The sequence below is a fragment of the Pseudonaja textilis genome, chromosome 9, assembly GCF_049901715.1.
Source record: "Pseudonaja textilis isolate UNSWEBS1 chromosome 9, rPseTex1.2, whole genome shotgun sequence".
Taxonomy (NCBI): Eukaryota; Metazoa; Chordata; class Lepidosauria; order Squamata; family Elapidae; genus Pseudonaja; species Pseudonaja textilis.
The window spans coordinates 21,761,979-21,789,150 of NC_141998.1; the positions used below are offsets into that span (position 1 = coordinate 21,761,979).

Consider the following 27,172-nt stretch of genomic DNA (forward strand, 5'->3'; position numbering starts at 1 on the left):
CCATCACTTTGTATGTGTGATTTGCGCGCCTAATTTCTCAGATTCAGAATTCTATCGTTGCAACCACTTCATATTCAGTAAAAGATATCTTTTTTTCTAATTTAAGGAGTCTAAGTATTTCTTTCTTGAATTTTGAATGGAGCACTACCTGACATTGAAGGAGTTGGAAGGAGATGTCCTTCTCCTCTCACTGATGATTCTGTGGTCAGGTTCGCTCGCTGCTGAAGCCATTTCAATCCAGATTTTAGCGCTCCATCATGGTCAAGTTTACCCACCCCAATGAGCCTTCAATGAAACAAACACACTGGCTGGAATCAGAGAAGATGCTCAGCTCAGAGAAAGTGGAGCCAGTTAGTGTGTGGTTTGGCATCTTGCTGAAGGCCAGCCTTTAAAACTTAGGATGAAGTGAGAACCAGGAGGGTTCTGGCTGCCGTTTAGGGATAACGAAAAGGCCAAAAATTGGTGGGAAGTAATGGATGGAGACCACGTGAAGCGAAGGGACCCAAAACTTGAAGAGCACGAGAACCTCAATGGGGCCCAGGGTGGAACTACAAGAGTAAGGGGAAAGTTTTAAAAAAGCCGCTCAAAGTCTGCATACCAGAGTCTACAGAAGAGAGAAGCCAACCTCTTATTGTGTCTCATGTTAGTTTTCCCCCCCAAGTTGGCTCCCTTCGCATCAATATGGTCTCATTGGTTAATCCCACCACGGTTGGTCCATCTAAACTTATGCCTGACTTCAGCTCCCCTCATCATTACCAACTCTAGGAGCAGAGGACCCAAGGCAAGCTGAGAAAGACCTTACAGGGAGGGTGTAAGAAGAAGAACTCAACGTCTCTCCTTGATGCCAAGATCTCCTTCCCTCTTCAGTTCCCAGACGATGCCCTAATGTGCTGCAATGCACCTCAAGCCAAACTCGCAGTGTGGGAGGATGGCCCAACTCTGGACTACTCAGAGAAAGATTCTGAAGGTGAAGGAGAGACTGAGGATGCTATGGGGTTTCTTCAAGGTTGCCGCCAGGGCTGGGCTGCTGGGGGTTCGCAGGAGTTCAGGAGAGCCCCTAGCTAAGATTCTGTGCAGTTGGAAGAACCCCCAAATCCCATTCCTGGCTGGCCTCACGGAACCTGCCCCTCCCAGGAGTCCCCACGTGGCCTTTTCGGATGCAGGTAAGTGCAGGGCATGCACAGAAGCTCGAGGAAGGTGAAAAATGGCCCTCACAGAAGTTTGGGAAGGCCAGAAATCAGCCCATTTCTAGCTTCCGGAGAGCCTCTGGAGCCCAGGGAGGCCATTTTTGCCCTCCCGGAGGTTCGAGAAAAGCCTCCAGAGTCCGGGGAGAGCAAAAATGCCCCCTGCCCACTGTGGTGCAGGAGCCGATTAGGCCACGCCCACCATGGCCATGCCCACCCAGCAACTGGGCAGCCTTTGCTAAATTTTTTGAAGCCCACCCCTGGTTCCAGCTACACTCCCTACAGTTGCTGCAGCAGTGTTTCTCAACCGTGGCAACTTTAAAGTGGGGTGGACTCCAGCTTCAAGAATTCCCCAAGTCCTAAAGCAAGGATCTTCAAACCTGGCAAGTTTAAAAGTTTGTAGACTTCAACTCCCAGAATTCCTGATCTAACATGACTGAAGGAGGAATTCTGGGAGTTGAAGTCCACAAGTCTGAAAGCTGTCAAGTTTGAAGACCCCTGGTCTATCTTATATGCAGCTCTATCATTCCCCTCTATTGCAGTGGTTTCCTGTATCACGTCGCCCCTCCAGGTTTCATCTCTAGTGTTCCTGTGATGCATTTCCTGTTCTTGCATTACTCTAACACAAGGGTCTTCAAACTTGGCAAGTTTAAGACTTGTGGACTTCAACTCCCAGAATTCCTGAGCGAACAGGACTGGAGGAGGGATTCTGGGAGTTGAAGTCCACAAGTCTTAAAGCTGTCAAGTTTGAAGACCCTTGTCTTAAAACAAGCTGGTTGGAGAATTCTGGGAAGTTGAAGTCTCCAGCTATCCTACATGCCTTCTGGCAAGGAGCTGGGTTTTCCCCCCCACCCACTTTGTAGGACGGGGAGAGAATGGTAGAGCAGCCCCCTGTTTGCTCTTACCGGGACAGAGGGTGGCTACTCATCAAAAGCCAAAGGCCTTGCAGATTATTATTTTTTTCTGACAGGCCGGGTACCTTTCTCCAAGTGATGACAGGAAAGGGGTCTCCTGCGGCAGCACAGGGGATCAGGAGCTCCCTCCCTGCCTCTTGTCTGTATTCCCAGCCTGGTAGCACCGTGAAATAGGGCGGGTCCTGTAAAGCCAGAAAGGAAGAACAAAGAACAATTAGCATCCGATGCTTCTCGCTGAAAACCTGGAGCTGCCAGCCAACTGCAGGATTTTCAGCCACTTAACAGAATTTGTCCAAAGATGAACAAATGGTTGGCTTCCAAGCCCTGGTCTATCTTCAGTCAGGGTTTCCCAATGTTGGCCACTCTAAGACCCGTGAACTCAGTGGTGGGATTCATTTTTTTTTTACTACCGGTTCGTTGGGAGTGGCTTGTTGGGCGTGGCATGGCTTGGTGGGTGTGGCAGGGGAAGGATACTGCAAAATCCCCAGTCCCTCCCCACCCCACTAACCTGCTTTCCAGCTCCGTTCTCCTGTGCAGGGCAACCAAAGAAGACCCAGCCAATCAGCTAGGACTCAGGAGGCGGAGAATAGATGGGGGCGGGGCCAGTCAGAGGTAGGATTCGCCAGTTCTCCGAACTACTCAAAATTTCCACTACCGGTTCTCCAGAACCAGTCAGAACCTCTGCATGGACTTCAACTCCCAAAATTCTGAGAGTTGAAGTCCAGGGGTCTTAAGGTACCCAAGGTTGGGAAACCCTGATCTAAATACACTGATAAGGAGAAGCCTGATGCTTGATGTGTGGCCCTTTCTTTCAACCATTCATAATTCCCTACTCAAACCTCACCCCTTGCACGAGCATGCTCAACACTCACACTCCTCTCATACACACACATGTGCAGAGATGGCATTAATATAAAAGTTGATCAACGTCAAGAAAATGGCTTTCTTTTCTACAAAATGTCTCGACACCCCCAACAGTAGTCGATGCCATCAATCAAGTCATTTTGATGCACTGAGTGTTTCAGTGTGCTCCTGAACACTGGCACATATTCCTTATGCCAGGAGTGTCAAACTCAAGGCCCAGGGGCCAGATCTGACCCATGGGGGTGCTTAGATCTGGCCCATGGGGGAAACAGCAAAGGACCGGCCTGAGGTTCCTCTGCCAATGAAAATGGAGCCAGTGAGGGCTACGTGAGGCCCTTCCAGACTCCGTTTCCACTGGCAGAGGATTGCCGGAGGCTGTCGCAGCCGGAAACAGAGCTTGGGAGCCCATTGTCACTGGCAGAGTACTCAGGCCACCAAAGGCATCCCCGACATGAGTGACATCAAGCTGGCCATATGCACCTTGGCCACGCCCACTCCACCCCCCCACCCCCAACCCAAGTCAAACACAACCCTGATGCGGCCCTCAATGAAATAGAATTTGACACCCCTGCTTTTATGCCATCAGCAACAGAGATCGTTCTTTTAAAAAAAAGAACTTCTGGTTAATTGCAATCATGGTTTTGCTTTGAAGAAACAGGCATTAATGTTTAGTGCAATTGAAGAAATCTCAGCTTTTGCCAGGCATGAAAGATCAGGTCCATGCATGAAGATCCATTTGAACTGTTTTATTGCTAAAAGCTTAGGACACAGAAATCTTCTTAATTCATGAGTAGTGCCTGTTAGGAGTTAGATAAGGTCAACAGAATTCAAAGGAGGTTCGCCTTAGTTTGATTGTGGCTACATAGGGATTCTAGGTTGTTCGCTCTTTTATCTCTGCCCTCAGTTCTGCAGTTTTGCTCTGTAAATATCCTTCTTTTAATTATGAAGTTTTGCTCTATAAATATCTTCCCCTTGATGTATGAGAGCATTAGAACATTCCATAACTATCACAGCAGGTTATATCTCACTCCTGCACAGAGCAAACCCCGGTCCTTTACTAGTAAACGTGCATGCATGTGCACATTTGCACATAGCCAAAAGGAATACATCAACCAATGAAATACCTTCAGTACCAATCGGGCAGGGGGCGATTGGCCCATAGTCCCCAGGGCATTATAAGGCACGCAGGTGTATGTGCCAAGAGCATCTTCTGTTGCTTCTTCTATTCGAATTGAGCCGTCTTCCAGAAGACTCCAGCCTGAATACTGCCAAAGCAATAGAAGAAATTAGATATTTGGCAGACATAAGTTTCACAGAATGAAGGCGTCCGAATAAGACAGGGGAGCGATACCTGACATCGAAGGTTTTGGAGAATCTGAAACATTTCGGTGCAGAAAACATCCAAGTGTAGGAGATGACCACGTTGAGCCCAAGGGAGAGGTCAAACACATCATCAGTCTGGAGTCCCTTCACATGCACAAGGCATCTAAATCCAGCCCACTTTGAATTCTGTTGAATTCTTATCTCCCACCCATTAGCTTTGACTGTTAGTAGTTCAGATTCTTGTAGACGGCTTAAGTTTGCAACAAATCTGTATCGTCATTTGAACTGCCTGGACTCCTGATTTCCTGCCCTCGACACCATGTTTAGTTAATCAGAGCTATTGCTTGGACCAGAATAATTCAACCTCCCCATCCCCCAATCAGGCAAAACCATCCAGAACCATTCGCAAATATTCAAACAGAAGCTTTATTACTAATCTCCTACGATAAAAGAACCTCACCAAACTGTCTGCCTTCCCTTAGGAATGGCAAAATAAGGCTTCAAGGATTCTGGGGCAAGTCCAGCCTATGCCTTTACTGCAGTGCAATGACTCTAAACTCAAGGCTTTCTTGATTCCACCATCCAGTCTAGCTGGAGATTCCACTCACTTGGGTCTTGATACAATGCTTTTGATTTGTTGATAGGTGTCCCTCAAATATTTGCAACACAACATCAACGCATATAGTCTTCATCTTCTCCCCTCATAACCACAACTACTGCCAGATTTTTCTTTAACATGGTTCAGTAAGAATACTTATGATTTCAGGAGGAAGATCATACGGGATGAATAGTCTTAAGCAGAGAAGCTTAAACATTAAAGATTCTGCTAACATATTCTCCTGTGAGATTAATTTGGATGGCGGATGTAAAAGTTAGGGCCTTTTCAGAGATGTCCAAGGTTAAGGAGATTCCTTCAGAAGTCCTTTAAGGCCCTTTTGTGGGATTCACTTTAATTGGTTGGTTTCTACAAAGCAAGGAATAGTCCAGCAAGCATCTATTCATTCATTAGATAGAATGGAATGGAATGGAATGGAATGGAATGGGATAGGATAGGATAGGATAGGATAGAATAGAATAGAATAGAATAGAATAGAATAGAATAGAATAGAATAGAATAGAATAGAATTCTTTTTTTTGCCAACTGTGATTGGACACACAAGGAATTTGTCTTTGGTGCATATGCTCTCAGTGTACATAAGAAAAAATAGATATAAAAATAAAAATATATTCATCAAGAATCATAAGATACAACACTTAGTAATATAGGTTGCTAATAAGCGATCAAATCAAACCAGGAAACAAATAAAACAATATAAATTGTAAAGATACACGCAACATGATTATAACCCTAAGTGGGAAGAGATAAGTAATAGGAATAATAATAATAATAATAATAATAATAATAATAATAATAATAATAATAATAATACAGTTACTAGGTAGTTTGACAGTGTTGTGAGAATTAGCTGATTAGCAGAGTGATGGCATTCGGGAAAAAACTTTTGAATGTTCAGATGAAAAACACATACCAGGGCTGAGGCCATCCACATACTAGTGAACAAGAACTGGTTTTTCGAAGGTCAGTGAATGCACTAATCCTGAAGCTTAGCTGATATTCTTCAAACCAAAACTTCAGGTTTACATATACAGGTCAGGAACCATAGAAGTAAGAGTTTGGAAGGCAAAGTGCTGGAGATATGGTTGAAGCGAACCCCAAGATTACTTAAGTTAGAGAACTGTGAGAAAACTCTCCACTACTTTGTTTATAGTTCCATATGAAGCAATTTGATAGATACCGTATTACGGAAAAGGGAGAAGCAAGCTCAGCAGAGGTGGGTATTCCACCACCTCTGACTGGCCCCGCCAACCCCATTTATTCTCTGCCTCCCGTTGACTCCCAGCTGATCGGCTGGGTCTTCTTTGGTTGCCCTGCACAGGAGAACAGAGCTGGAAAGCAGGTTAGTGGGGTGGGGAGGGAATGGGGGGGGGGCAGTCAGGGGTGGTATTTTTCCGGTTCTCCAAACTACTCAAAATTTCCTCTACCGGTTCTCCAGAACTGGTCAGAACCTGCTGAATACCCACCTCTGATGTGACCCCTAGTCCTCCTTTTCATTAAAATAGGTATACCCCATTCTTGCAATCTTGACCCACACCCTATCTTTCACTCCAACTAACTCTCAAGGGAGCTACGTAGACAAAAAAAAAGAAATGGACCTTTTTGCATGAAATCTTGAGCTTTCCGGAGGAAGGAGGGGAGAAAAATGCAAACCACCTTTGCAATTATTATTATTATTTTAATAAAGTAAGTAACCACGCCTACCTTTTCAATATGCAAAGGGCGCCCATCTTTGTTCCATTTGACCAAGGAAACAGGTGGCTGAGCTTCCACCGGACAACGGATGTATCCGTGAATCCCCACTGGAACGTATATGATAGGTGGCATGTTCACCACTCTGGCAGGATCTGAATTGGAAGCAATCAGAAGTTATGAAGACGTGCAATCATGTCTTTAGGAAACATCTGGACTTTTCTTTGCTCAACTCCAAAACTGGTTGAAACGCACATATTTCTACTGCAGCCTCCCTTAAAACAAGGAACAAGAAAACAATAGTAACATTTTTTTTTTAATGGCCTCCCAAACCTGTATGCTAATTTAGCAATGTTCATTACTTACCACCAAAAACTATTATATTCAGGCTCATTATCTTTTCTAAAGCCATTAGCATATCACTTAGCATCTGCACGAAGCTTCAGGCTTGGAAACTGAATTTCCCTTATCTGCACTTAGCTCCAAGAAATAGACTTGGGGGCTGGAAAATAGAAGTGCCTACATTCTCACTCACCTCCACGACCAACACTAAAATATTTAGCCTGGCTTTAAAAATGTTTTCACAAAAATGCTTCCCACGCAGATTTAGCAGGTGTAAAGCCTTCTGTGAGAACTGGAGAGGTGGAAAACTATTTACAATTAATGATGAGTATAGGACAAACAGATGCCCGTTTTGGCACCATCACTCAAGAATGGGCTTAGAGTGACTCTTAAAGACAACTTGAAGATTATAGGCTTGGCAAAACTACAAAGGCAAAAAGCGATTGGAATCAGATCGGTGACTTGGGGTGCAATCCATTTGAGCTGCTACCACTGTTTCCCATAAACATGAAAATTCAACCTGAAATCGGACAAGTCCTTCTTAGGAGAAATCTCGAAGATAGCTTTAAAGGTTGGTCCGTTTTCATCTTTGGTGCCCACCCTAAAGGTCTCAAAATGCATAGGAAGTTGTAAATTCAAATCCAGGATAATCCCATCGAAATCTTTGTTTCTAAATAGGAATAGATGGGGGGGGGGGGTGTTTCCTCATACTTTACTCCCACCAGGTAGCCCTTTCTGCTACTTAACCATTCATTTTGTCAAAAGAGGCAAAGAGAGAGAACATAGCTAGTAACTTTGCTTGCAACCTCCTGTTTCTAATCCAGGGATCTCCAAAATCGGGAACTTGAAAATTTATAGACTTCAACCCCCAAAATTCCACAGCCAGCCATGTTCTTCTCTGTGGCAGCCTCTTAGACATTCAAACACTGCTATCATATCACCCCTAGTCCTTCTTTTCATTAAACTAGACATAGCCAATTCCTGCGACCATTCTTCATATCCCAAAGGTGCTTTTTTCAAGAGGCAACTGGACTTTCTGGTTTTTCTTTGAAGACGTTTCACTTATCATTCAAGAAGCTTCTTCAACTCTGACTGGATGGTGAGGAATGGAAGGATGTATACTCCTTGAGAAGTATAAATAAGGAAAAAGGAGGAATTTTCTGACAGTGAGAACAATCGAGCAATGGAACAGAAGTTGCCTTCCGAAGTTGGCAAAACTTCCGAAGTTGGCAGAGCTTCATCACTGGAGACTTTCAGACTGGGCTGTCATCTATCAGAAATGGTGTAGCATTTGCTTGGACAGGGGGTTGGACTAGATAACCTACAAGGTCCCTTCCAACTCTGTGTTTATCTGTATCTCTTTGCTGCTTTTCTCTGCACTCTTTTTAGAGTCTCAACATCTTTTTTATATCATGGCACCCCGAACATCTAGGTACCTCTTCTGCACAACCCCATAACTGTGTTCCCCCTTGGGCAAACGCACTCACATTGCACAGTCAGGTAGGCAGAGGCTGAAGGAGATCGCCCAAGGCTGTTGCTCGGAATGCAGGTGTATTTGCCAGCGTCTTCTGGTTTGACTCGGAAGATGATCAGTGTCCCATCGATCAGAATCCGTACTCTTAGTTTGAGGTCACTGTAAGCGACATGAGAACAAGGAGAAAAGTGGGCACACAGCATCAAACTAGACATTGTTTCGTGTTAAGTTTCTCCCAGATGAAGTCGCTTTCTGTGAGGAAGGGGCTGTCTTTATCCTTCTCTACCCCATGCCAACCTGCTGGGCTTCGTATCAGAACAGGCTGGGAATAATAACTGCAATCATCTCCTTTTAATGACCCCCCCCCCATAATCCCTCGCAGGGTGGAGTCTGGGCGACTGAATGGAGCTGAGCGTTTACTGGCCGGATGCCCCTCTTGTTGCCAATGTGGAGTTATATTCAGCAGATGGATTATCATCGTGCCCAGAGAGAGAAATATTTGCCAATAAAATGCATTGAGTACCAAATTCAATAAATTTCAAAGCAGTTGTACTTGCATGCCAATCTACCACTGCATTGTGCTTGAATAAGCATGCTGCAATTAACTTGGATACTTGTTCATTAATTGTCCAAACAAACCTTCTAATTGTCCAAACTATTTTTTTTCCTCCTTTTTTTGCGGGTGAGGGGGTGTCTTTTAATGACCCCGTAATCCCTTGCATCAGGGTGGAGTCAGGGCAACTGAATGGAACTGAGCGTTTACTGGCCAGATGCCCTTCCTGTCACCAATGCAGAGCACGCAGCAGATATATATTCATTGTGCTCAGAGAGAGAAATATCTGCCGCTACCTAGGATTGAACGCATAGCTTCCTGATTGTGAGGTGAGAGCTCCGCCTCTACGCCACCGCGCCACTCGGGAATAATAACTGAAATCCTTTTCCTAAATTGAAAACACACTCTTGATTTCCTTAAAGACCAGGCAAAGGGAGAAGGAGAACGTCGCTCAAACCTCCAACTCCCACCTCAGTTTTCAAGGATATCGCTAGGTGGGATCAGTTGGTACTCCGTGAACTGTAACCTCTGAGATCCAGGTCCGGACTCACTTCTTAAAGTACACGTTGTCTTCTTCCCAGTGCCAAGTGTAGGTCAGGTTGCCTGGATATGCTTCTGCCTGGCAGGTGAACATTGCATCTTGGGAGATGTTAACCGTGATGTTCTCCGGGGCAGAAACGATAAACGGGGGCCCTGAGGGAAGCCAGGAGACAAACAGTTACCTCAGCAGATGAAAAAGGAAGATGAGTTCATAACCAGGAGCTGCAGAGTTCACGCAAAGATCAATCATAGCACTGTGGGGAATCTAGGCACCCATCACATCCCTATACACTCAGCTCATCAGCTAAACTACTAGCAATACCAGCAGCCGTACCTTAACACCTCGGGCGGGAGGGGGGGCGTTATCAGTTGTAGAAGGTGGTAAGGGGCAGAATGTGGCTGGGTTAATTAAGACAGAACAACTTGAAGAAGGAACGCAAGATCGGAAAACGCAGAGACCTGGGCCACAGAATCACCAAGGGTTGGACACAATGGAATAGATAGGGTCATCATTACCAATTAATCATTCAAGAGTGGCACCCAAGGCTGCAAAAATATGGCTCACCAAAATGGGGTTCAGCTACTTCTTGGCTGTTATCTTTTCTGATAGATAAATGATGGAGAGAAGGAGGGAGGGAGGAAGGGAGGAGGGATAATAGGTAGATAATACATAGATAGGTAGGTAGGTTGATGGGTGGATGGATGATAGATAGATAGATAGATAGATAGATAGATAGATAGATAGATAGATAGATGATTGAGAGAGATAAAGATAGAGAAAGACAGAGAGAGAGATAATAGCTAGATAATAGCTAGATAATATGTAGGTAGGTAAATAGATAGATAGATAGATAGATAGATAGATAGATAGATAGATAGATAGACAGACAGACAGACAGACAGACAAGGTATTGATTGATCTAAGATATGGTATCCTGGTGACTTCATTGATATGTTGGTTATTTGGTAGCAATCTGGTTTGCTCAGCAAGTTTGTTTTCACCTCCTATTCCTTTTGTATCTGAGTATTAACTCCCAACGAACGTTAGATAGTTGTGTTGTTATCCCTCTGGATCTTAATATTTAAGGCTGGAAAAGTATGGAGACATTCCTGAAGATTACCATATTCTCTGCCTTAGTCTCCAGATTCAACAGCAAGATGCTACATATACAGAATGCCCCCCACACTCACCAATTTTTCCACCCCACAATTACCTTGGACAAGCAAACGGGTGGTATGCACAGCCTCTCCCTGGATGCTATAGGCCCGGCAGGTGTAAGCACCCCTGTCATCACGACTGATGGACATAACTGTCAAACTCCCATCACTAACCTGAAAAAGCCAAAGGTCACTTCAATGCAAGTTCAATGCACAGAATCATTGGACCACAAAACCCAAAACTACACAAGACGCAGTATTAATAGAGTCATTGGGCCTTCCTCTCTGCTTTGAAGCCCTGGCGGTGCAATGGTTAGAATGTAATATGGCCGGCTAACTCTGCCCATAGATTGGAGTTCAATCCTGACCAGCTCAAGGTTGACTCAGCCTTCCATCCTTCTGACCTTTATCTGTTACCAATTCAGTGTTGAACTTTAGTTGACCAGATTCTTGTGTATAGGCTTGAGTAAATCTTCTATGCTGCAACCTTATGTATGATCCTGATTGTTTGCTCCTGAACTATCAGGTTCCAAAAATCAAGAAAGACACACAGAGTTACTTCTAAGCAGTTTCCTTAATTGTTCCTCATCTATAGACAGAATCTTGCCGAACTAAAGCAACTACTTGCATCATGAAAGATATTCTCTGAGAATTGCTAAGGTTCTCCAAGCCAAACTATCTAAGCTTTGCTGTCTTTTGTTCCTCTGGGATGTAGCCCCTCCCTCCTGGGAATCCAGACTACATTCCACCACAGTGCCATGGTATATGCAAAGACTGTCGGTCATCTTTCCAAGACACAAACTTACCCGGTATTTGTTGCTGCCACCCAAAAGTTCTCCTTCTCTCAGCCAGGTGACGGTTGGCTTTGGGTTTCCGAAAGCCATGCAAGTTAGAGTAATGCTGCCCCCTTCCTTTGCCTCTACGTATTGGGGGGGAGTCTCTGTGAAGGTGGGAGGAGCTGCCAAGATGAGGGAGGAGGAAAGAAATGAGACAGAGACGATATCATTTGTGTAATTCAAGTGCACCAACATAAATCCACTTTCAATCTGCTACTCTGGCACGCAAAACACAGGGATCCATGCTCTTTGTACTCTGATGTCACTAGCTGAACAACTGCAGTGATATCACTTAACAGCTGTGGCAAGGGAGGTCGTAAAACACGGCAAAATTCACGTAAGAAATGTCTCACTCAGCAACATAAATTTTGGGCTCTATTTTGGTCATAAACCGAGGGTTACCTGTAGGGTGAACAGGTCAAGTGGAATTGCTGTAGCTACCTGTATGAGAAGGTTTGTGCAACCGGTAGCTTGCTTTGTTGTTTAGCTGTTTTGACCTACTTCCTGCAACAGGTGCAGGCAAGCTGAGGCTCTACACACCTTTTTGTAGGTGTTGATTCCTGGTGATTGCCTGTTCTATTTTTTTTTTAAATGAGATTTTCAAAACTGGCTTAATTTTGCCTTTCCCCCCTCCCCCGCCCAGGGATGAGAAAGAGGGACTGGCCCCAAGTCCCTCAGCTAGCTCTGTGCTAAAACTCACAGTCTCCCTATTGGTAAATCACTACACCAAATCAGCTAGACTAGAACTCACAATCTCCCTGTTGGTAAATCACTACACCAAGTGGCTAGACTAGAACTCACAGTCTCCCTGTTGGTACATCAGTACATCAAACTGGCTAGCCTAGAACTCACAGTCTCCCTGTTGGTAAATCAGTACATCAAACTGGCTAGAGTAGAACTCACAGTCTCCCTGTTGCTAAATCACTATACCAAGTGGCTAGACTAGAACTCACAGTTTCCCTGTTGGTAAATCACTACATCAAACTGGCTAGACTAGAACTCACAGTCTCCCTGTTGGTAAATCACTACACCAAACCGGCTAGACTAGAGCTCACAGTCTCCCTCTTGGTCAGTTACTACCAAATGTTCAGCCATTTCATGAGCGAGCTGCACTCATGGATGAATGACATTGTTGCTGTTGTTGAGACCTTTGGATACAAAATCCTTGCTCGGTTTTGTCTTTTTCCACCCTGATTATGTGACCTTTTGAATACCTGGTCAACAGGACTTTGTTAGACATAAGAGATGGAGGATTCGAGGCTCTGCCCACACTGGCCACGCAACCTCACTCTTCGAGAAAGGCTATCAAAACACGCAGAGGCACGCCCATGCAGATACTACTCTCTCCTTTGACTAAACCAGCTCTTGACAATTATGATACCACCAGCCTAATTGCAAATAGCTGTTAAATCCAATTTTCGAGGGAGACATTTCTGCAATATCAGCTGGCAGAAAAAAAAAAAAAAGAACAGATTCCTAGTAGCAAAAACCGTCCCATTTTCTTAAAGTCAGCATAATTCATTCCAGGAAGAGGAAAACAGCTTGCGTTGCTTAGGGCAGAAGTTGCCAAACTTTTGGACCTCAGGGACCACCAAACTCATAATTTCGAATCCTGTGGATCTCTAAAATGAATTTTGACTGACGGTGGCTTGCTGATGTTGGTGGGAAAGTCGGTCCCCTATTCCAGAGCTTCAGTAGTCACAGGACTGGCCCTTTGGTCATCCCGGAGCAGCTGCTCCTCCACCTGAGTGCACCAGCCTGCTATGGACTGGAGGAGCTGCTCCGGGGTCACCAAAGAGCCAGTCTTGTGACTATGGCAGCTCTGGAATATGGGACCGATTTTCCCACCAATGTTAGCAAGCCACCCCGGGGTGGATTTCCCTCCCCTGCCATTGGTCTTACCTTCCAGTTCCAGCTCGTGTGGCTCTACTCAAGGTAAGTTTTGCCCTCGGCCCTGGTGGGCGGGCCACGTGGGCAGTGCAGCCTTGTGTTCCCGCGCAGCCTGGATTAATTGCTTTGGGGAGGACATTTCTCTGCGGACCACCAAAATTTTCCCGCAGACCACCAATGGTCCCCAGCCCACAAGTTGGTGACCACTGACTTAGGGGAAAAGAATTTAGGAATAACTGCACTCATATTGTACCCCTGCGCCTACAAGAGCATTTCTCATCCTTGGCGACTTCACGAAATGTGGACTTCAATTCCCAGAATTCCCCAGCCAGCATGCCAGTCCTATTGTACAGGGAGACATTGACTTGGGACCGCAATTGAAGCATGAATTTTCCATCGCTAAGCAAGGCAATTGTTTAAATGAGTCAGGCCCCGTTTTGTGACTTTTATTTCAGGGTTAAGCAAATCGCTGGCATTGTTAAGCGGGTCGCACAGTCACTCAGTGAATCCAGCTCCCCCAATTGACTCTGCTTGTCAGAAACCGGCTGGGAAGTTTGCAAACGGGGAATCACATGACCTGAAACTATTAAGAAACACTGCCAAGCTCCCGAATTTTGATCACGTGATGGTGGGGATGCTGCGACAGTCATAAGTGTGAGGACTGGGCTGTAGCTCAATTTTTCCCGTGGTGTTGTAATTTTGAACAGTGTTGTGGCCCGCCAGCAGCCAGCAGAACTGGTGGTAGACTCGGACAGTGAGGAAATTGGGGAGGAACCTGGACCAGTCCTGGAGTCTGGAGAAGGCTCTGTCGAGGATTCTACGTCAGAGGCAGAGATGGGGCCAGAGCCGTCTGACAGTTATCAGCTGCCTTTGGAGTCGGAGATCAGTGAGGCAGAAGAACAGCTGGAGCCTGTTCCCAGTGTGTGCATGCACAGAGCTGCCAGGAGAAGGGAACAGCTAAGGAACAAGGGTCGACTCAGGAGTAAAGGCACAGGTGGACGGTGAATGGCCCCTCCCATAGGGAATAAAGAGGAGTGAAAGGGGAGTGGGGTTTGCAGGAGACAATTAGTTCAATTCATTACGGTGAAGTCCTGTTCCTGACTTCTTGCCAAGTAATTGCTGCTACCGTGTGGCGTTTGGAAGATATCAGCCTGGCAACTCTCCAAGCCCGATAAAAGTCTATAGTTGTGAAATCTCTTGAAAGACTGTTTGCAGGGACTTTGCTGGAGAGGAATTCCTTTTAACCTAAATAAAAGTGGTTCTATCGGGATGAAGAGTCTGCTTCGTGATCTTGGGAAGCCTAGCTCAGAACAAACAGTCTCTAAATGAATGGAGGACTTCCTGCATTAATCAGAAGAGAAGTGGAGGAAGTCTTCCGTTTCAATTACTGGCAACCCTCAGAAACCTTCTTGGTTTTTAATTGTGGTATAAAATTACAGAATTTCCCCCACTCTAGCATACTATTCCTGGGGGGTGGAATTCACAAGATGGTTTTCATGGCTTTTGATTTATTACATTTGCACAATGATGAATTTCACTTCCATCTCACATCCACAGCGCGGCACGCTCATCGCTAACAACTATCCAGCCGGGAGAGCATTATACAAAATGTATTTCCAGTTGCACCGAATGCGATTTGAGCATTTCGGAGTCTCTTCTCTGAATGGTGTGCACATCTATGTACAGGATTTGCTTCCAAGAAGCTGGGTGGGCTGTCGTTTCATTTGCTACTTGAAGGTTTTCTGCATTTACATGTGGATTTGCATACCTAATCACTTCCTCTATATATAAAACCCTCTGATCCTGAATCTACCATCAAGTCATCATCCCGATGGTAAGCACTGACCTACTTAACATGGGATGCGTAACAGCATCACAACTGATGTACACAGAAGGAACCAATGGCAGGTCTACATGCCAAGAATTGCACTTCGGAGATTGTCCATCCACCGCTTCCCGTAACCATGAATTACCAACCAGCAACTTCTAGAAAGCTGTGTGTGACTTGTGTTGCGTTGGCAACACCCATTTCCCTGGCTGTATGTCCATCTGAACATATTGGGACTCGTGTTACATCAATAAGAAAGTTTTAGGAAGGGAGGGGGGAGGGGGAGGAGGAGATTCGAACCTGTTTTCCAATGCCAAATTGTTGTTATGAGGAAATCCAACATTAAAATTGGGAGAAAATTTGTCATATGGAAATATTGAATGGAAGCAGAGGTATTGAGTTTGGACTAGCTGAAAGATGATGAAGATGAATTTTGGAATGGAATGGAATGGAATGGAATGGAATGGAATGGAATGGAATGGAATGGAATGGAATGGAATAGAATAGAATAGAATAGAATAGAATAGAATAGAATAGAATAGAATAGAATAGAATAGAATAGAATAGAATAGAATAGGAGTGGAATGGAATGGAATGGAATGGAAGAGAAGAGAAGAGAAGAGAAGAGAAGAGAAGAGAAGAGAAGAGAAGAGAAGAGAAGAGAAGAGAAGAGAAGAGGAATAGGAATAGGAATAGGAATTGGAGTGGAGTGGAGTGGAATGGAATGGAATGGAATGAATAGAATAGAATAGAATGAATAGAATAGAATAGAATAGAATAGAATAGAATAGGAATAGGAATAGGAATAGGAATAGGAATAGGAGTGGAATGGAATGGAATGGAATGGAATGGAATGGAATGGAATGGAAGGGAAGAGAAGAGAAGAGAAGAGAAGACAAGAGAATAGGAATAGGAATAGGAATTGGAGTGGAGTGGAATGGAATGGAATGGAATGGAATGGAATGGAATGGAATGGAATGGAATAGAATAGAATAGAATAGAATAGAATAGAATAGAATAACAGAGTTGGAAGGGACCTCGGAGGTCTTCTAGTCCAACCCCTGCTTAGCCTGGAAACCCTACTCCATGGTCAAATAAATATTCAAAAGAGAGACCGTAGTCAAGCAAAAGGAAAACAAAAATCAAAGGATTCACCCTCTTAGCAAGGTCTCATTAGGACAGAAGTGGGTTGTTTTTTGTTTTTTTTTAGAAGGACCCAATTTTAAAAAAAGTTGAGGAAGAGCCACTCTGGATTTGGCAATTTTGCTACTGGAAATGTAGCAAATCGTCAAACATCCACAAAGAAAATCTGGAAGCCACCAAGAAAAGTAGTTTGGCTCTTAAATCACCCCCATCTGTAGGTGTGATGACCCAGGGTGGGATACAAAACAAACACAGTCACAGAAAAAAGGTGAAGCCCCTTTTATTCCTTCAGTTTGCTTCTAAATTCCAAATATTTTCCATGCTTCCGAATTTTGATGGAAGACAAGAAAAACCTCCCACAGTTACATGAAGAAGGAAAAAAGCAACACAAACCAGGCAAGATAAGAGCTGGAGGACGTCCACAGATAACACACACTGGGAAGGACGCCAAACTGAGAGAGGAACCATAAACTAGAGATATTTACACAATTTGTTTCCAGCGTTTGCCAGTACGCAGGTCCAAACTCTTATTCAGTTCTCACACCTGCAACCCATGAAGAGGATCAAGGCCCTCTCCTCCCAAGGAGACCACGTCTCTCCCTGATCCTCTCCTCCCTGCATGCCCTAGGATGGAGAGGGGATGGGCCTGGGTCCTCCTCTGACTGCCCAGCTGGCCTCTGCCCTTCCCCAGCCTCCTCCACAACCTCCAGAGCCCCACTTCCACTCCCTGTCAGCTGTTCCTCCTCTCCCTCAGAGTCAGTCTCCACCAGGGGCATGGCAGTAGGATTGAACCAATTCTTGGAAAAAATGGTGGATCAACAAATATTAGCTTTGATGTCAGCATGACTACCTGTTGGGATGGGCTGATGGGCTTCTTTGTACAGTTGGTAGGCGATTAGGAGAACAAACTGCTGGATTGGAGGGACCATGATCTGATCTATAAGTAGTCCTTGACTTACAACTATAATGACCATTCAAAGTTACAACAGCCCTGAAAAAAAAAAACTTACAACTGATTCTTGCACTGACAACTGTAGAAACATCCCCAGGGTCACATGATCAAATTTTGGTCTCTTAACAACCAGAATGTATTTACAACAGATGCAGCTGTCTGAGGTCCGATGATCCCCATTGGTAGCCTTCTCAGTCAGCTTCTGATAAGCTAAGTCAATGGGGAAAGCCAGATACACTTAATGAGTGCATGATTTAACAGATTTAACAGAGTTGGAAGGGACCTTGTAAGTCATCTATTCCAACCCCCATCCAAGCAGGAGACCCTACCTACATCATTTCTGACCAACGGCAGTCCAATCTCTTCCAGGGATGAAGCTCCCACAACTTCCAAAGGCAAAAGCTGTTCTATTGGTTGACTGCTCTCCCTGTCAGAAAATCTCTCCTTATTTCCAGGTTGAATCTCTCCTTGTTCAGTTTCCATCCATTATTCCTTCAGGTTCTTTGGAAAATAGCTTGACCCCCCTTCCTCTCTGTGGCAGCCCCTCAAATATTGGAAGACTGCTATCATGTCTTCCATGGTTCTTCTCTTCACTCGACTAGCCAGGCCTGGTTCCTGCAACAGTTCATCATATCTTTTAGCCTCCAGTCCACTAATCATCCTGGTTACTCTTCTCTGAGCTATTTCTAGAGTCTCAACATCTTAACTTCATTTGATTTATTTAACTTGTTTCCCTTAACTTCAGTGATTTACTTAGCAACTGTGGCAAAAAAAAGGTTGCACAATTGGGCATGACTCACTCACCCCTTGTTTGGAATAGGAATTCTGGTCCAAATTGTAGTTGTACGGACTACCTATATTAAGGCATGGCTTGCATATTTATGACTGAGATCTGAGCTTAAGGAATCTTATATTTTTCTCAGATACAACTCCAATCTTTCAGATACTGAATATATAAGGAGCCTGTGGAGGCAACCCAAATTTGAATATCTTCATTAACAACTGGAAAAGTCAAGGTGAAAGAAGAGAACAAAACAACCAGAGAATTAGCTCTTTCTCATCCCAAAGCCACCTTTGGGCCATTCTCTTTCATAGTCTGAAATGAGTTGCAGGTAATATTTTCTTTGTTTCAAAGATGAGTTAGAGATTCATCGAGTGAGATCAAAAATAAAAACCAAGCCTTACACGTCCCTAGGGGGGTCTTTAAAGCAAACCCCTGGCCTCAACGTCATCTAGACAGCGCTCCAGGGCTTTGCCACCGTGGAAAGGTTAAAACTGCAATGAAGAACGAGGCTCTGCTCCAGTGAGCATGCCAATACTTCAAAAAAATACATATTAAGGGCTGCTGGGTGGCGTGCAAGGCTCCTATTAAAAGTTAACAAGCCCAGGCTGATCGTTCTCGGCTGTTGTAGAAGCGCTATTGTTGTTTTCCCTGTTCCCAGAGAAGGGTTTTAGTTAGACCTGGAGTATCCCCATCCTAGGGATGTGGTGGCTCAGTGGCAAAGACGCTGAGCTTGTTGATTAGAAAGGTCGGCAGTTCGGCGGTTCGAATCCCTAGCACCGCGTAACAGAGTGAGCTCCCGTTACTTGTCCCAGCTTCTACCAACCTAGCAGTTCGAAAGCACGTGAAAATGCAAGTAGAAAAATAGGGACCCCTTTGGTGGGAAGGCAACAGCGTTCCGTGCGCCTCCAGTGTTTGGTCATGCCAGCCACATGACCATGGAGACGTCTTCGGACAGCGCTGGCTCTTCAGCTCTGTAAACGGAGATGAACACTGTGCCCTAGAGCCGGAAACAACTAGCATATATGCGCAAGAGGACCTTTTAACTTTATCCCCATCTTTCATTCCTCACCATTTCAGAGCCACTGATCTCCCTGAGCTTTGATTAGAGCTATTGAAGAGGTGACAATTGGTTCATATTCTGCTCTTGCTTGTTTCCTTGCAGACGTTTCATGACCCAAACTAGGTAACATCATCAGTGCTAGAAGGGAGTGGGATTTATCCAGGGGTGGGATTCAATTTTTTTAACAACTGGTTCTGTGGGTGTGGCTTAGTTGGTGGGTGTGGCTTGGTAGTCATGTGACTCGGTGGTCATGTGACTGGCTGGGTGTGGCCAACTCATTGTCACTCAGATCGAGGCACGCATCTCCTCTCCTGGCCTCTCATGACTATGGGGATGCTGCAACGGTCATAAGTGTGAAAAATGGTCATAAGTCACTTTTTTCAGGGCCATTGTAACCTTGAATGGTCACTCCACACAAGCAAAGTACCAGTAAAGGAAGAGAAAAAACTCCAGAGATGTTCCTGAGACAGGAAGTCTAGTCCTGCCAAGAATGTAATAAGGTTTAACGGAGAGGCAGTTTCTGTAAGCAACACCAGAATGTTTCCTTCCTGTCTTCCTTACAGGATTAGCCCAGTAATTTCTTCTAACAACCGGTTCTCCGAACTGCTTAGAATGTTAACAACCAGTTCTAGTGAATAGGTGCAAACTGTAGAATCTGGATTTGTCGAGGGGAAGAGGAGGAGGGGGTTCTTGATGCTCTCTGAGCTTGCTTGTTTCTTGCAGACATTTCATTACTCACACTAGTAACATCATCAGTGCTACCCCAAAGGTACATTTTCAGGAAGCAACTGGACTTTCTTGTTTTTTTTTCCTTTTCCTTTTCTTTTTTGAAGACGTTTTGCTTCTCATCCAAGATGTTTTTAAAAGAAAAAGAAAAAAAACAAGGAAGTTCAGTTGCCTCCAGAAAAAGCACCTTTGGGTCAACCATGACCTGGATGACTGAGAATCTCTACAGACTTTTAGCTATTCAATTTGGGATGAACACTCTTGGAATGGTGTGGGAGTAGGAATGGATTTCCAGAGGGGAAAAAATTACAGACTACAAGAACCAGGAGCACCACTGAGGGCACAGATAAACCTCCAAGTGGCCTCAATGACACTCTAAAAGTATGCAAACGACCAACTGTCTGCAAGGAATATAAATCCTTCCATTTCCCACCATCAGGTCAGAGCTGAAGAAGCTTCTTGGATGAGAAGTGAAGCGCCTTCAAAAAAAAAAAAATCAAGAAAGTCCAATTGCCTCCAGAAAAAGCACCTTTGGGTCAACCATGACCTGGATGACTGAGAATCTCCACAGACTTTTAGCTATACAATTTGGGATGGACACCCTTGGAATGGCGTGGGAATAGGAATGGATTTCCAGAGGGGAAAAAATTGCAGACTACAAGAACCAGGAGCACCACTCAGATGACCCTTAGGACACAGATAAACCTCCAAGTGGCCTCAATGACACTCTAAAAGGATGCAAATGACCAACTGTCTGCAAGGAATATAAATCCTTCCATTCCCCACCATCAGGTCAGAGCTGAAGAAGCTTCTTGGATGATAAGTGAAACATCTTCAAAGAAAAACCAGAAAGTCCAGTTGCCTCCAGAAAAAGCACCTTTGGGACAACCATGACCTGGATGGCTGAGAATCTCTACAGACTATCATCAGTGCAACTCAAGACTAGCACCGATGATGCTACCTAGTTAGAAACCAAGCCGCGTCAGAGAGTACAAAAGGCCTCTCGGATCCATCTTGAGCTACACATATCCTCCATTATTAGTGGTTCATGTTCATTAAGACTATGCCCAAAAGCCACCTTCTCCTGCTCACCCAATGTGGTGCCATAATCTCTATGATTTGATGGAGAGCAAGACCAGCCTCCTAGATCTACCAACAATAACTCCAACCAGGTTTGTCTTCTTAAGAAGGGAGAAGCCACTGAAAGCGAAGGGAACAAGAGGCAGTGGGCAAGATATATTGATGGAAGATCCATTGCTCTCCAGAAGGACATTCTCACATTGTTCTCATAAATGCACCCCTTATCGCTGGAGCATCAGAAAAAGGGATTTAGTAGCTGGGTCATGGGGAAATTACAACCTCTTCTGAGTTACTCTATAAATGTACATTTGATTCAGAGTTTAAGTAGCCATTCAGGGTTACTGCAGAGACATCTCACTGGGAGGCAGGACATATATATATGAAGCCTAGAGATCTGTGCGTAATTCATAACTCATAACTCATGTTTATTGTTTTTCTCCTTTTGTCGTTTCCAGAGAAGTACCAACAAACAGGCAATACATTCAACACAGCCCACTAGGCAACATCCTATCGTTCTTCACTTTTGCTCCAGTGGCTAATCTGTGTACAGAAACGGAGGAGTTTTAATGGGTCACGTAGAATATCACCACGTCCTTTTGAACTAGGACAGTTCTAAGCAAGAAGGGAAAATGGGTTGGGTCTTTTGCAAATTGCTCATTGTTAATGCCTGGGGAAGGGGGAAAAAAAATACCAGGTGCTAGAAGGTTGGGAAGGTGTCATCTTCTGCATACTTGTTGTGGTAGCACTTCCATCAATGGCGGGTGAATCTTGGAAAGCTATCTCAAGCAACATCTAGAAGCTTCAAATTTCTAAGTTGTATGCCAGGCAGAGAGTGTAAAATAGGAAGCTAAACGTGTTGGTGCCCTATTCTTATCTAAAGGCATTCTCACAAGAAACCAGCAGTCACAAGATAAACAACCATTATTAATCCAAACTCATGGTTAGGTAGGCTTAGATTTAGGAAGCCAACAATGGCGAGGTGTTCAGAAGAACAGAGAAAAAAATCCTGCAGCGGAATCTTGCCAAGATCATCTAAAGGTGCTTTTTTTTCCAGAGGCAGCTGGACTTTCTGGTTTTTCTTTGAAGACATTTCGCTTCTCATCCAAGAAGCTTCTTCAGCTCTGACTGGATGGTGGGGAATGGAAGGATTGATATTCCTTGCAGACGGCTGGTCATTTGCATCCTATTAGAGGGTTGTTGAGGACACGTGGAGGTTTATCTGTCTCACTAAAATAATGCAAATGACCAGAAAGTCCAATTGCCTCTTGAAAAAACACCTTTGCAACAAGCATGACCTGGATGATTGAGAATCACCGTAGACATTTGCCAAGTTCACACTAAACATTTGACAGCCAACCCAAGTCCAAAAAACAGAATTTTAGGAACAAGGAAGATCCCTTACTCACCGTTGACGGTGAGATGAACCCAGCTGCCATTATGGAAGGTGTCATACTGCTGGTCCAACATGAGTACTTTGCATTCATACCAGCCCTGGTCTTCAGAGCGAACCTGTTCGATGCGTAGAGAGGCCTTATCATGTAGGCTAGCACGGCCTGTAAGACAGCCGTCAAAAAGAGAAGTCAGCGGAGATAGAAAGAGAACATCCATTATTCTGCTGAGGTTAACAATAATATTAAGATCACAGAAGCTACACGGGACATTCAGAGTAAACTTTATCCCCAAGTCTGCCACAGGTGAGACCTTCTTTTGAGGACAAAATGATGCCTGGAACTCAAGCAGTCTCATCTAAGTTTTCTCTGAAGACAGGAGAAGATTAAACTTTTTATGTTATTATGGTCTTTTTCTTTCAGTTATCACAGGTTTCCGCAAGTAAGAAAGAAAAGCAGCACCATGGTTGAAAGAGTCAAAGATGTTAGTTCTGAAAAACTGCATCGCCCTCCAAAACTTTTAGAATTCAGCAGCCTTTGCCATCATGGCTGGTAGCAAGGAAGTCTGGGAAAATCCCAGATATACAAAGAGTCTCTCCCCTTGCTTATACCAGTGGTGAGATTCAAAAAAAATCTCTACTGGTTCTGTGGCTGTGGTTTGGTGGGCGTGTCTGGCTGGGTGTGGCAGGGGAAGGATACTGTAAAACCTCCATTCCCACCCCACTCAAAGGGAAGGTTAGTGCAAAATCCCCATTCCCTCCCCACCCACTAACCTGCTTTCCAGCTCTGCTCTCCTGTTCCTGGCAACCAAAGAAGACCCAGTCGATCAGCTGGGACTCAATGGGAGGCAGAGAATAGATGTGGGTGGGGCCAGTCAGAGGTGGCATTTGCCAGTTCTCCGAACTACTTAAAATTTCCACTACCAGTTCTCCAGAACCGGTCAGAACCTGCTGAAGACCACCTCTGGTTTATACTATCAAGGAGCAAATCACTTCTGAGATCCAGGAGAGAGAAAAATATCCAACCACTCTCCATCACTAACATCTGCTAGATTGAGGGAGTCTTGAAAAAGCATCCGCTTGTGTCCTGCCGTTCAAGCATCTGAGGGATGGAAGGAGCTGCAGGTTTGTTTGTTTTTTCCTTACAATCTGATCTTAATCAGCTAATTAGTATTCCTGGATTGGAGTCAGGGATGCTCCTGACAGCTTGGGGCCTTAGCAGACAGACAGTCAAGCACATGGTCTTAGCAGATGCAAAGCCAGAAGGTGGCTAGAGAACAGCCTTCGGCTCCAGAGATACCAGCAGGCAAGATGGTGCTTAGTAGAATCACCTTTCGCCAGGAGGACTTGTTGAAAGGCAGAGTTCAGTATAGATCCAGTCTCCAAATGAGAAAGATAGGAGAAGATTCAGAGGCAGGTGACAAAAGCAGAGGCAGGCTGATGGACACCTTCCTAAAAGCCATCTCCTTCGAGAGAAGCCATGAGAGTTAAGTTATACCACCACGATTGCCAGTTTGCCTCCGGGTCGAATTCAAGGTGCTGGTTATCATCTTTAAAGCCCTTCGCGGCATGGGTCCAGACTACTGGAGGAACCATTTCACACACACACACACACAAACACACAAACACACACACACACACTACCCAATGAGATTGGTCCATCTCATCCGTGCTGGCCGAAGAAATGTGCTGTGGAAACCCACCGTTGAAGGAATTTCAGCTGGCAGGAGAAATGCCTTTCGTGCCACATCTCCTGCCCTCTGGAACATCATGTCCCTGGGATGAGATATGCACTTCACCCTTTTGGCCTTCAGAAAAGACTTTGAAGACATGGCAGTGCCAACTAGCCTGGGTACCACTGGATCATTTTGGAGATGGCTAGATAGAGGTGTCAAGCCTGAATTTGGTTAGATGGGGGTGTCAGCCTCCAAGAATCCTTCTGCTTGTCTCTTTCCAGCTGCCATAGAAATTTGGGGGTGGGTGGGGTGGAATAATTGGGCTTTGTGGGGAGAAGGGTGCTGGAGGATGAAGTTGGTGAATTGTAAAAGTTGGGGTGTTTTGTTGACTATGCTTACTTGCTTACTGCACAGATGTAGCCTCTTATCTCTCTAGGCCAAGGTCTTGGCACACCAGGCGTGTGAAACGCCACCTGAAGATGCACCCACGTGACATTATACACACCTCAGGTTGGATGGCCAGTTTGAACTATTGGGGGTGGGAACATGGGGTAACTTTCTGTATATAATTTTCGCGCTTTTTGCCTCAGATCTTGTATTTCTTCTGATGCTACCATTTCGAATTCAGTAAAAGTCCTTTTCTCTATAACAGTGGAGTCTAAGGTTTTCTTTCTTGGATTTTGAAGGACGGATGGATTGGTTTATATCTGGGTTATTCATATGAATTCAGTTTGACACACCTGGGACCTGAAAGAGAGGAAGAACTGATGCGGATGCAGTTCCAGCCAAAACAACATAGCTGGATGATGAGTCAGCCGTGCTCCAATGGCTGCCTGGCCAGAGGAAGGAGAAGCAAAGTCGCCAGGCAACCATTTCACATCCCGGTTGGACAATGTGACATATTGTTTTGGAAAATTGAGAAACTCTTAGTTGTCATGACTTGGAAAGCTGGGAAACTTTCAGTACTGGCTTTCCACTAGTTAGTGCCAAGATGGTGTACCTCAATAAACTTGTTTCTTTGAGGAATTGAAATGCCTCGGAGTTCATTTTATGATGGTTGCATTACTTGGAACTTAACCGGAGGTGGCTAATGGATTAAATAAGACCCCACCTCCATCCTCCATTCTGCTCCCTTCCTCTCCAACATGGTCAATTTTATTATTATTTTTCCATTTAAATTTAATGTTCCCATTTATTGCTTTAAAGTTTTGGTGTTTTATATGGGTGGTTGTTGTTGTTGTTTTAAAGAGTGATTGTAAGCTGCCTAAAGTAGCCAAGATGGGTGACATATAAATTGACTCCAACAATAGTTTGGACTTTTTTTTTTTTTTAGCTTACCAGCATATTCTGGATCCACATGAGGAGGGTAGAAGCCAAACTTGATGAAGATGGGAATGGGCACCCCAAATTTGAACCACTCAACCACATAAGGAGGGGGTTGGCCCGTCAGTGGATGGATTACATCACATCTGAGGATGATACTTTCATGAGCACGAGCTGTCACAAACTCGGGTTCCTCTCTTAAACCGTGGGCACCTGGGGAAAAAAGGAAGGGGGAGAAAGGGGGGAAAAAAGAGGGGAAAATTCAATCGTTTCCCCTAAGCCAGGAAGAAAAATCTATTTATGGCTACGGCTGTACCCAACGATTGTGCTTGCATCACATATCACTTAGAACTTTAGCAGTTACAAGGGTAAAACCTGCTTGGTGTGGTGAATGTCAACCTTGTTCAAGTGTTGGGTGACTACAAATGTACCAACTCTGTTTATTTGGTTTATGGCTTAATGTATGGTACAATCCCAATAGACAGATTAGACCAGTGGTGCTATGCTACTGGTTCGGCCCGGTTCGGCCAAGCCAGTAGTGGGGATGAGCAGCAGAGACTGAACCCGTTCTCTCCGCCACTCTGCAGTTGGGCCCACCCACCCATCTGGGTTCCCGAGTGCCACACGGCAGCTGCTGAAGCAACCGGAAGTGTGTAGGCATGTAGGAGGTGAGTTGGAACACCTCTGCACCTGAGCAAATGCCTCTGTGCCTGTGCAAAGTGCGTGTTTGGCACGCACGTGCACCCAATGTGTGCACACCTTCAGAGCATGCCCACCAAACCATGTCCACTGAACCAGTGGTAAAAGTTTTTGAATCCCACCACTGGATTAGACCAATAACCAAGATAATAATAATTAGACCAACAACCAGTCACTGAGATCCTGGCAGCATTCTGATCCAGCCTATCTAAGACCGAAGAGTTTTTTAACATTCCTAAATTGATCGTTGTGGGGAGATTTGGGAAAGAACTGGCCGATCCAGGAATCCAGGAAGACTGGGTCGACCTATTCTCAAAAGCACCTGAAGTGAAGGCAGGAAAAAGAAGCAATGGATGGAAACTAATCAAGGAGAGAAGCAACCTAGAACTAAGGAGAAATTTCCTAACAGTGAGAACAATCAATCAGTGGGACGACTTGCCTCAAGAAGTTGTGAATGCTCCAACACTGGAGATTTTAAAGAAGACATTGGACAACCGTTTGTCTGAAATTGCCTAGCTTTCCTCCTTGAGCAGGGGGTTGGAATAGAAGACCTCCAAGGTCCCTTCCAACTCTGCTATTCTGTTCAAAAAGACCACATATCAACCTGTCAGGAAAGTTGAATGGGTCCCGCCTATTTTCAGTATCTTCATTTTTTGCTTCAGGGCAACCAACCAAGCCACATTGTCTCCGCTGAACAACTCATATCCTTCTATCAAGGTCATCTCCATAAAGCTCTTGAATGGTTTGTGTTGATTTTTTTTTTCTTCTCCTAACTGGAGAGACAGACACAAATGCTTCGGTGCAGCTCTTCCACGATTCTCTCCTGGAAAAACCCATCCGTGCCCCCTACACACAGCAGGTTAGGCTTCAAGGTGACACCGACTTTTCAGGAAGAAAGGGAGCGCAGAGGCAGAGAGGAGAAACGCTCCTGCGTTGATAGGAACGTGCACTGGTTAGTGCAGTTTAAAAAATAAAATGTGATTTATAAAATAAAGCAAGATGGGTGCAATTTTATCCAGGAGAGGAATAGACGTCCCCAAAGCCCCCCACACCCCGGGGGGGAAGTTTGTCTCCGCCAGAGCTTATCAAGGCAACATTTGAACGGAGGTTTTCAGCATCGCTCCAAGG

The 27,172-nt window shown here is 44.8% G+C and overlaps 1 protein-coding gene across 1 annotated transcript in view; it reads right to left on the minus strand.

Annotated features, from left to right (window-relative positions):
• The window catches only part of IGSF9B (immunoglobulin superfamily member 9B), a 59,957-nt gene extending 34,007 nt beyond the window's left edge, over nt 1–25,950 (minus strand). Inside the window, exons 1-10 of the mRNA XM_026709124.2 lie at nt 25,947–25,950; nt 25,361–25,558; nt 22,366–22,512; nt 11,467–11,618; nt 10,717–10,834; nt 9,514–9,655; nt 8,423–8,568; nt 6,606–6,748; nt 4,087–4,227; nt 2,164–2,280 (exon numbers count right to left, since the gene is read on the minus strand). Of these exons, the coding sequence (XP_026564909.2) occupies nt 2,164–2,280; nt 4,087–4,227; nt 6,606–6,748; nt 8,423–8,568; nt 9,514–9,655; nt 10,717–10,834; nt 11,467–11,618; nt 22,366–22,512; nt 25,361–25,558; nt 25,947–25,950 (1,308 nt within the window). The remainder of the gene's footprint in view (nt 1–2,163; nt 2,281–4,086; nt 4,228–6,605; nt 6,749–8,422; nt 8,569–9,513; nt 9,656–10,716; nt 10,835–11,466; nt 11,619–22,365; nt 22,513–25,360; nt 25,559–25,946) is intronic.
• Between the last annotated feature and the right edge of the window lie 1,222 nt (nt 25,951–27,172).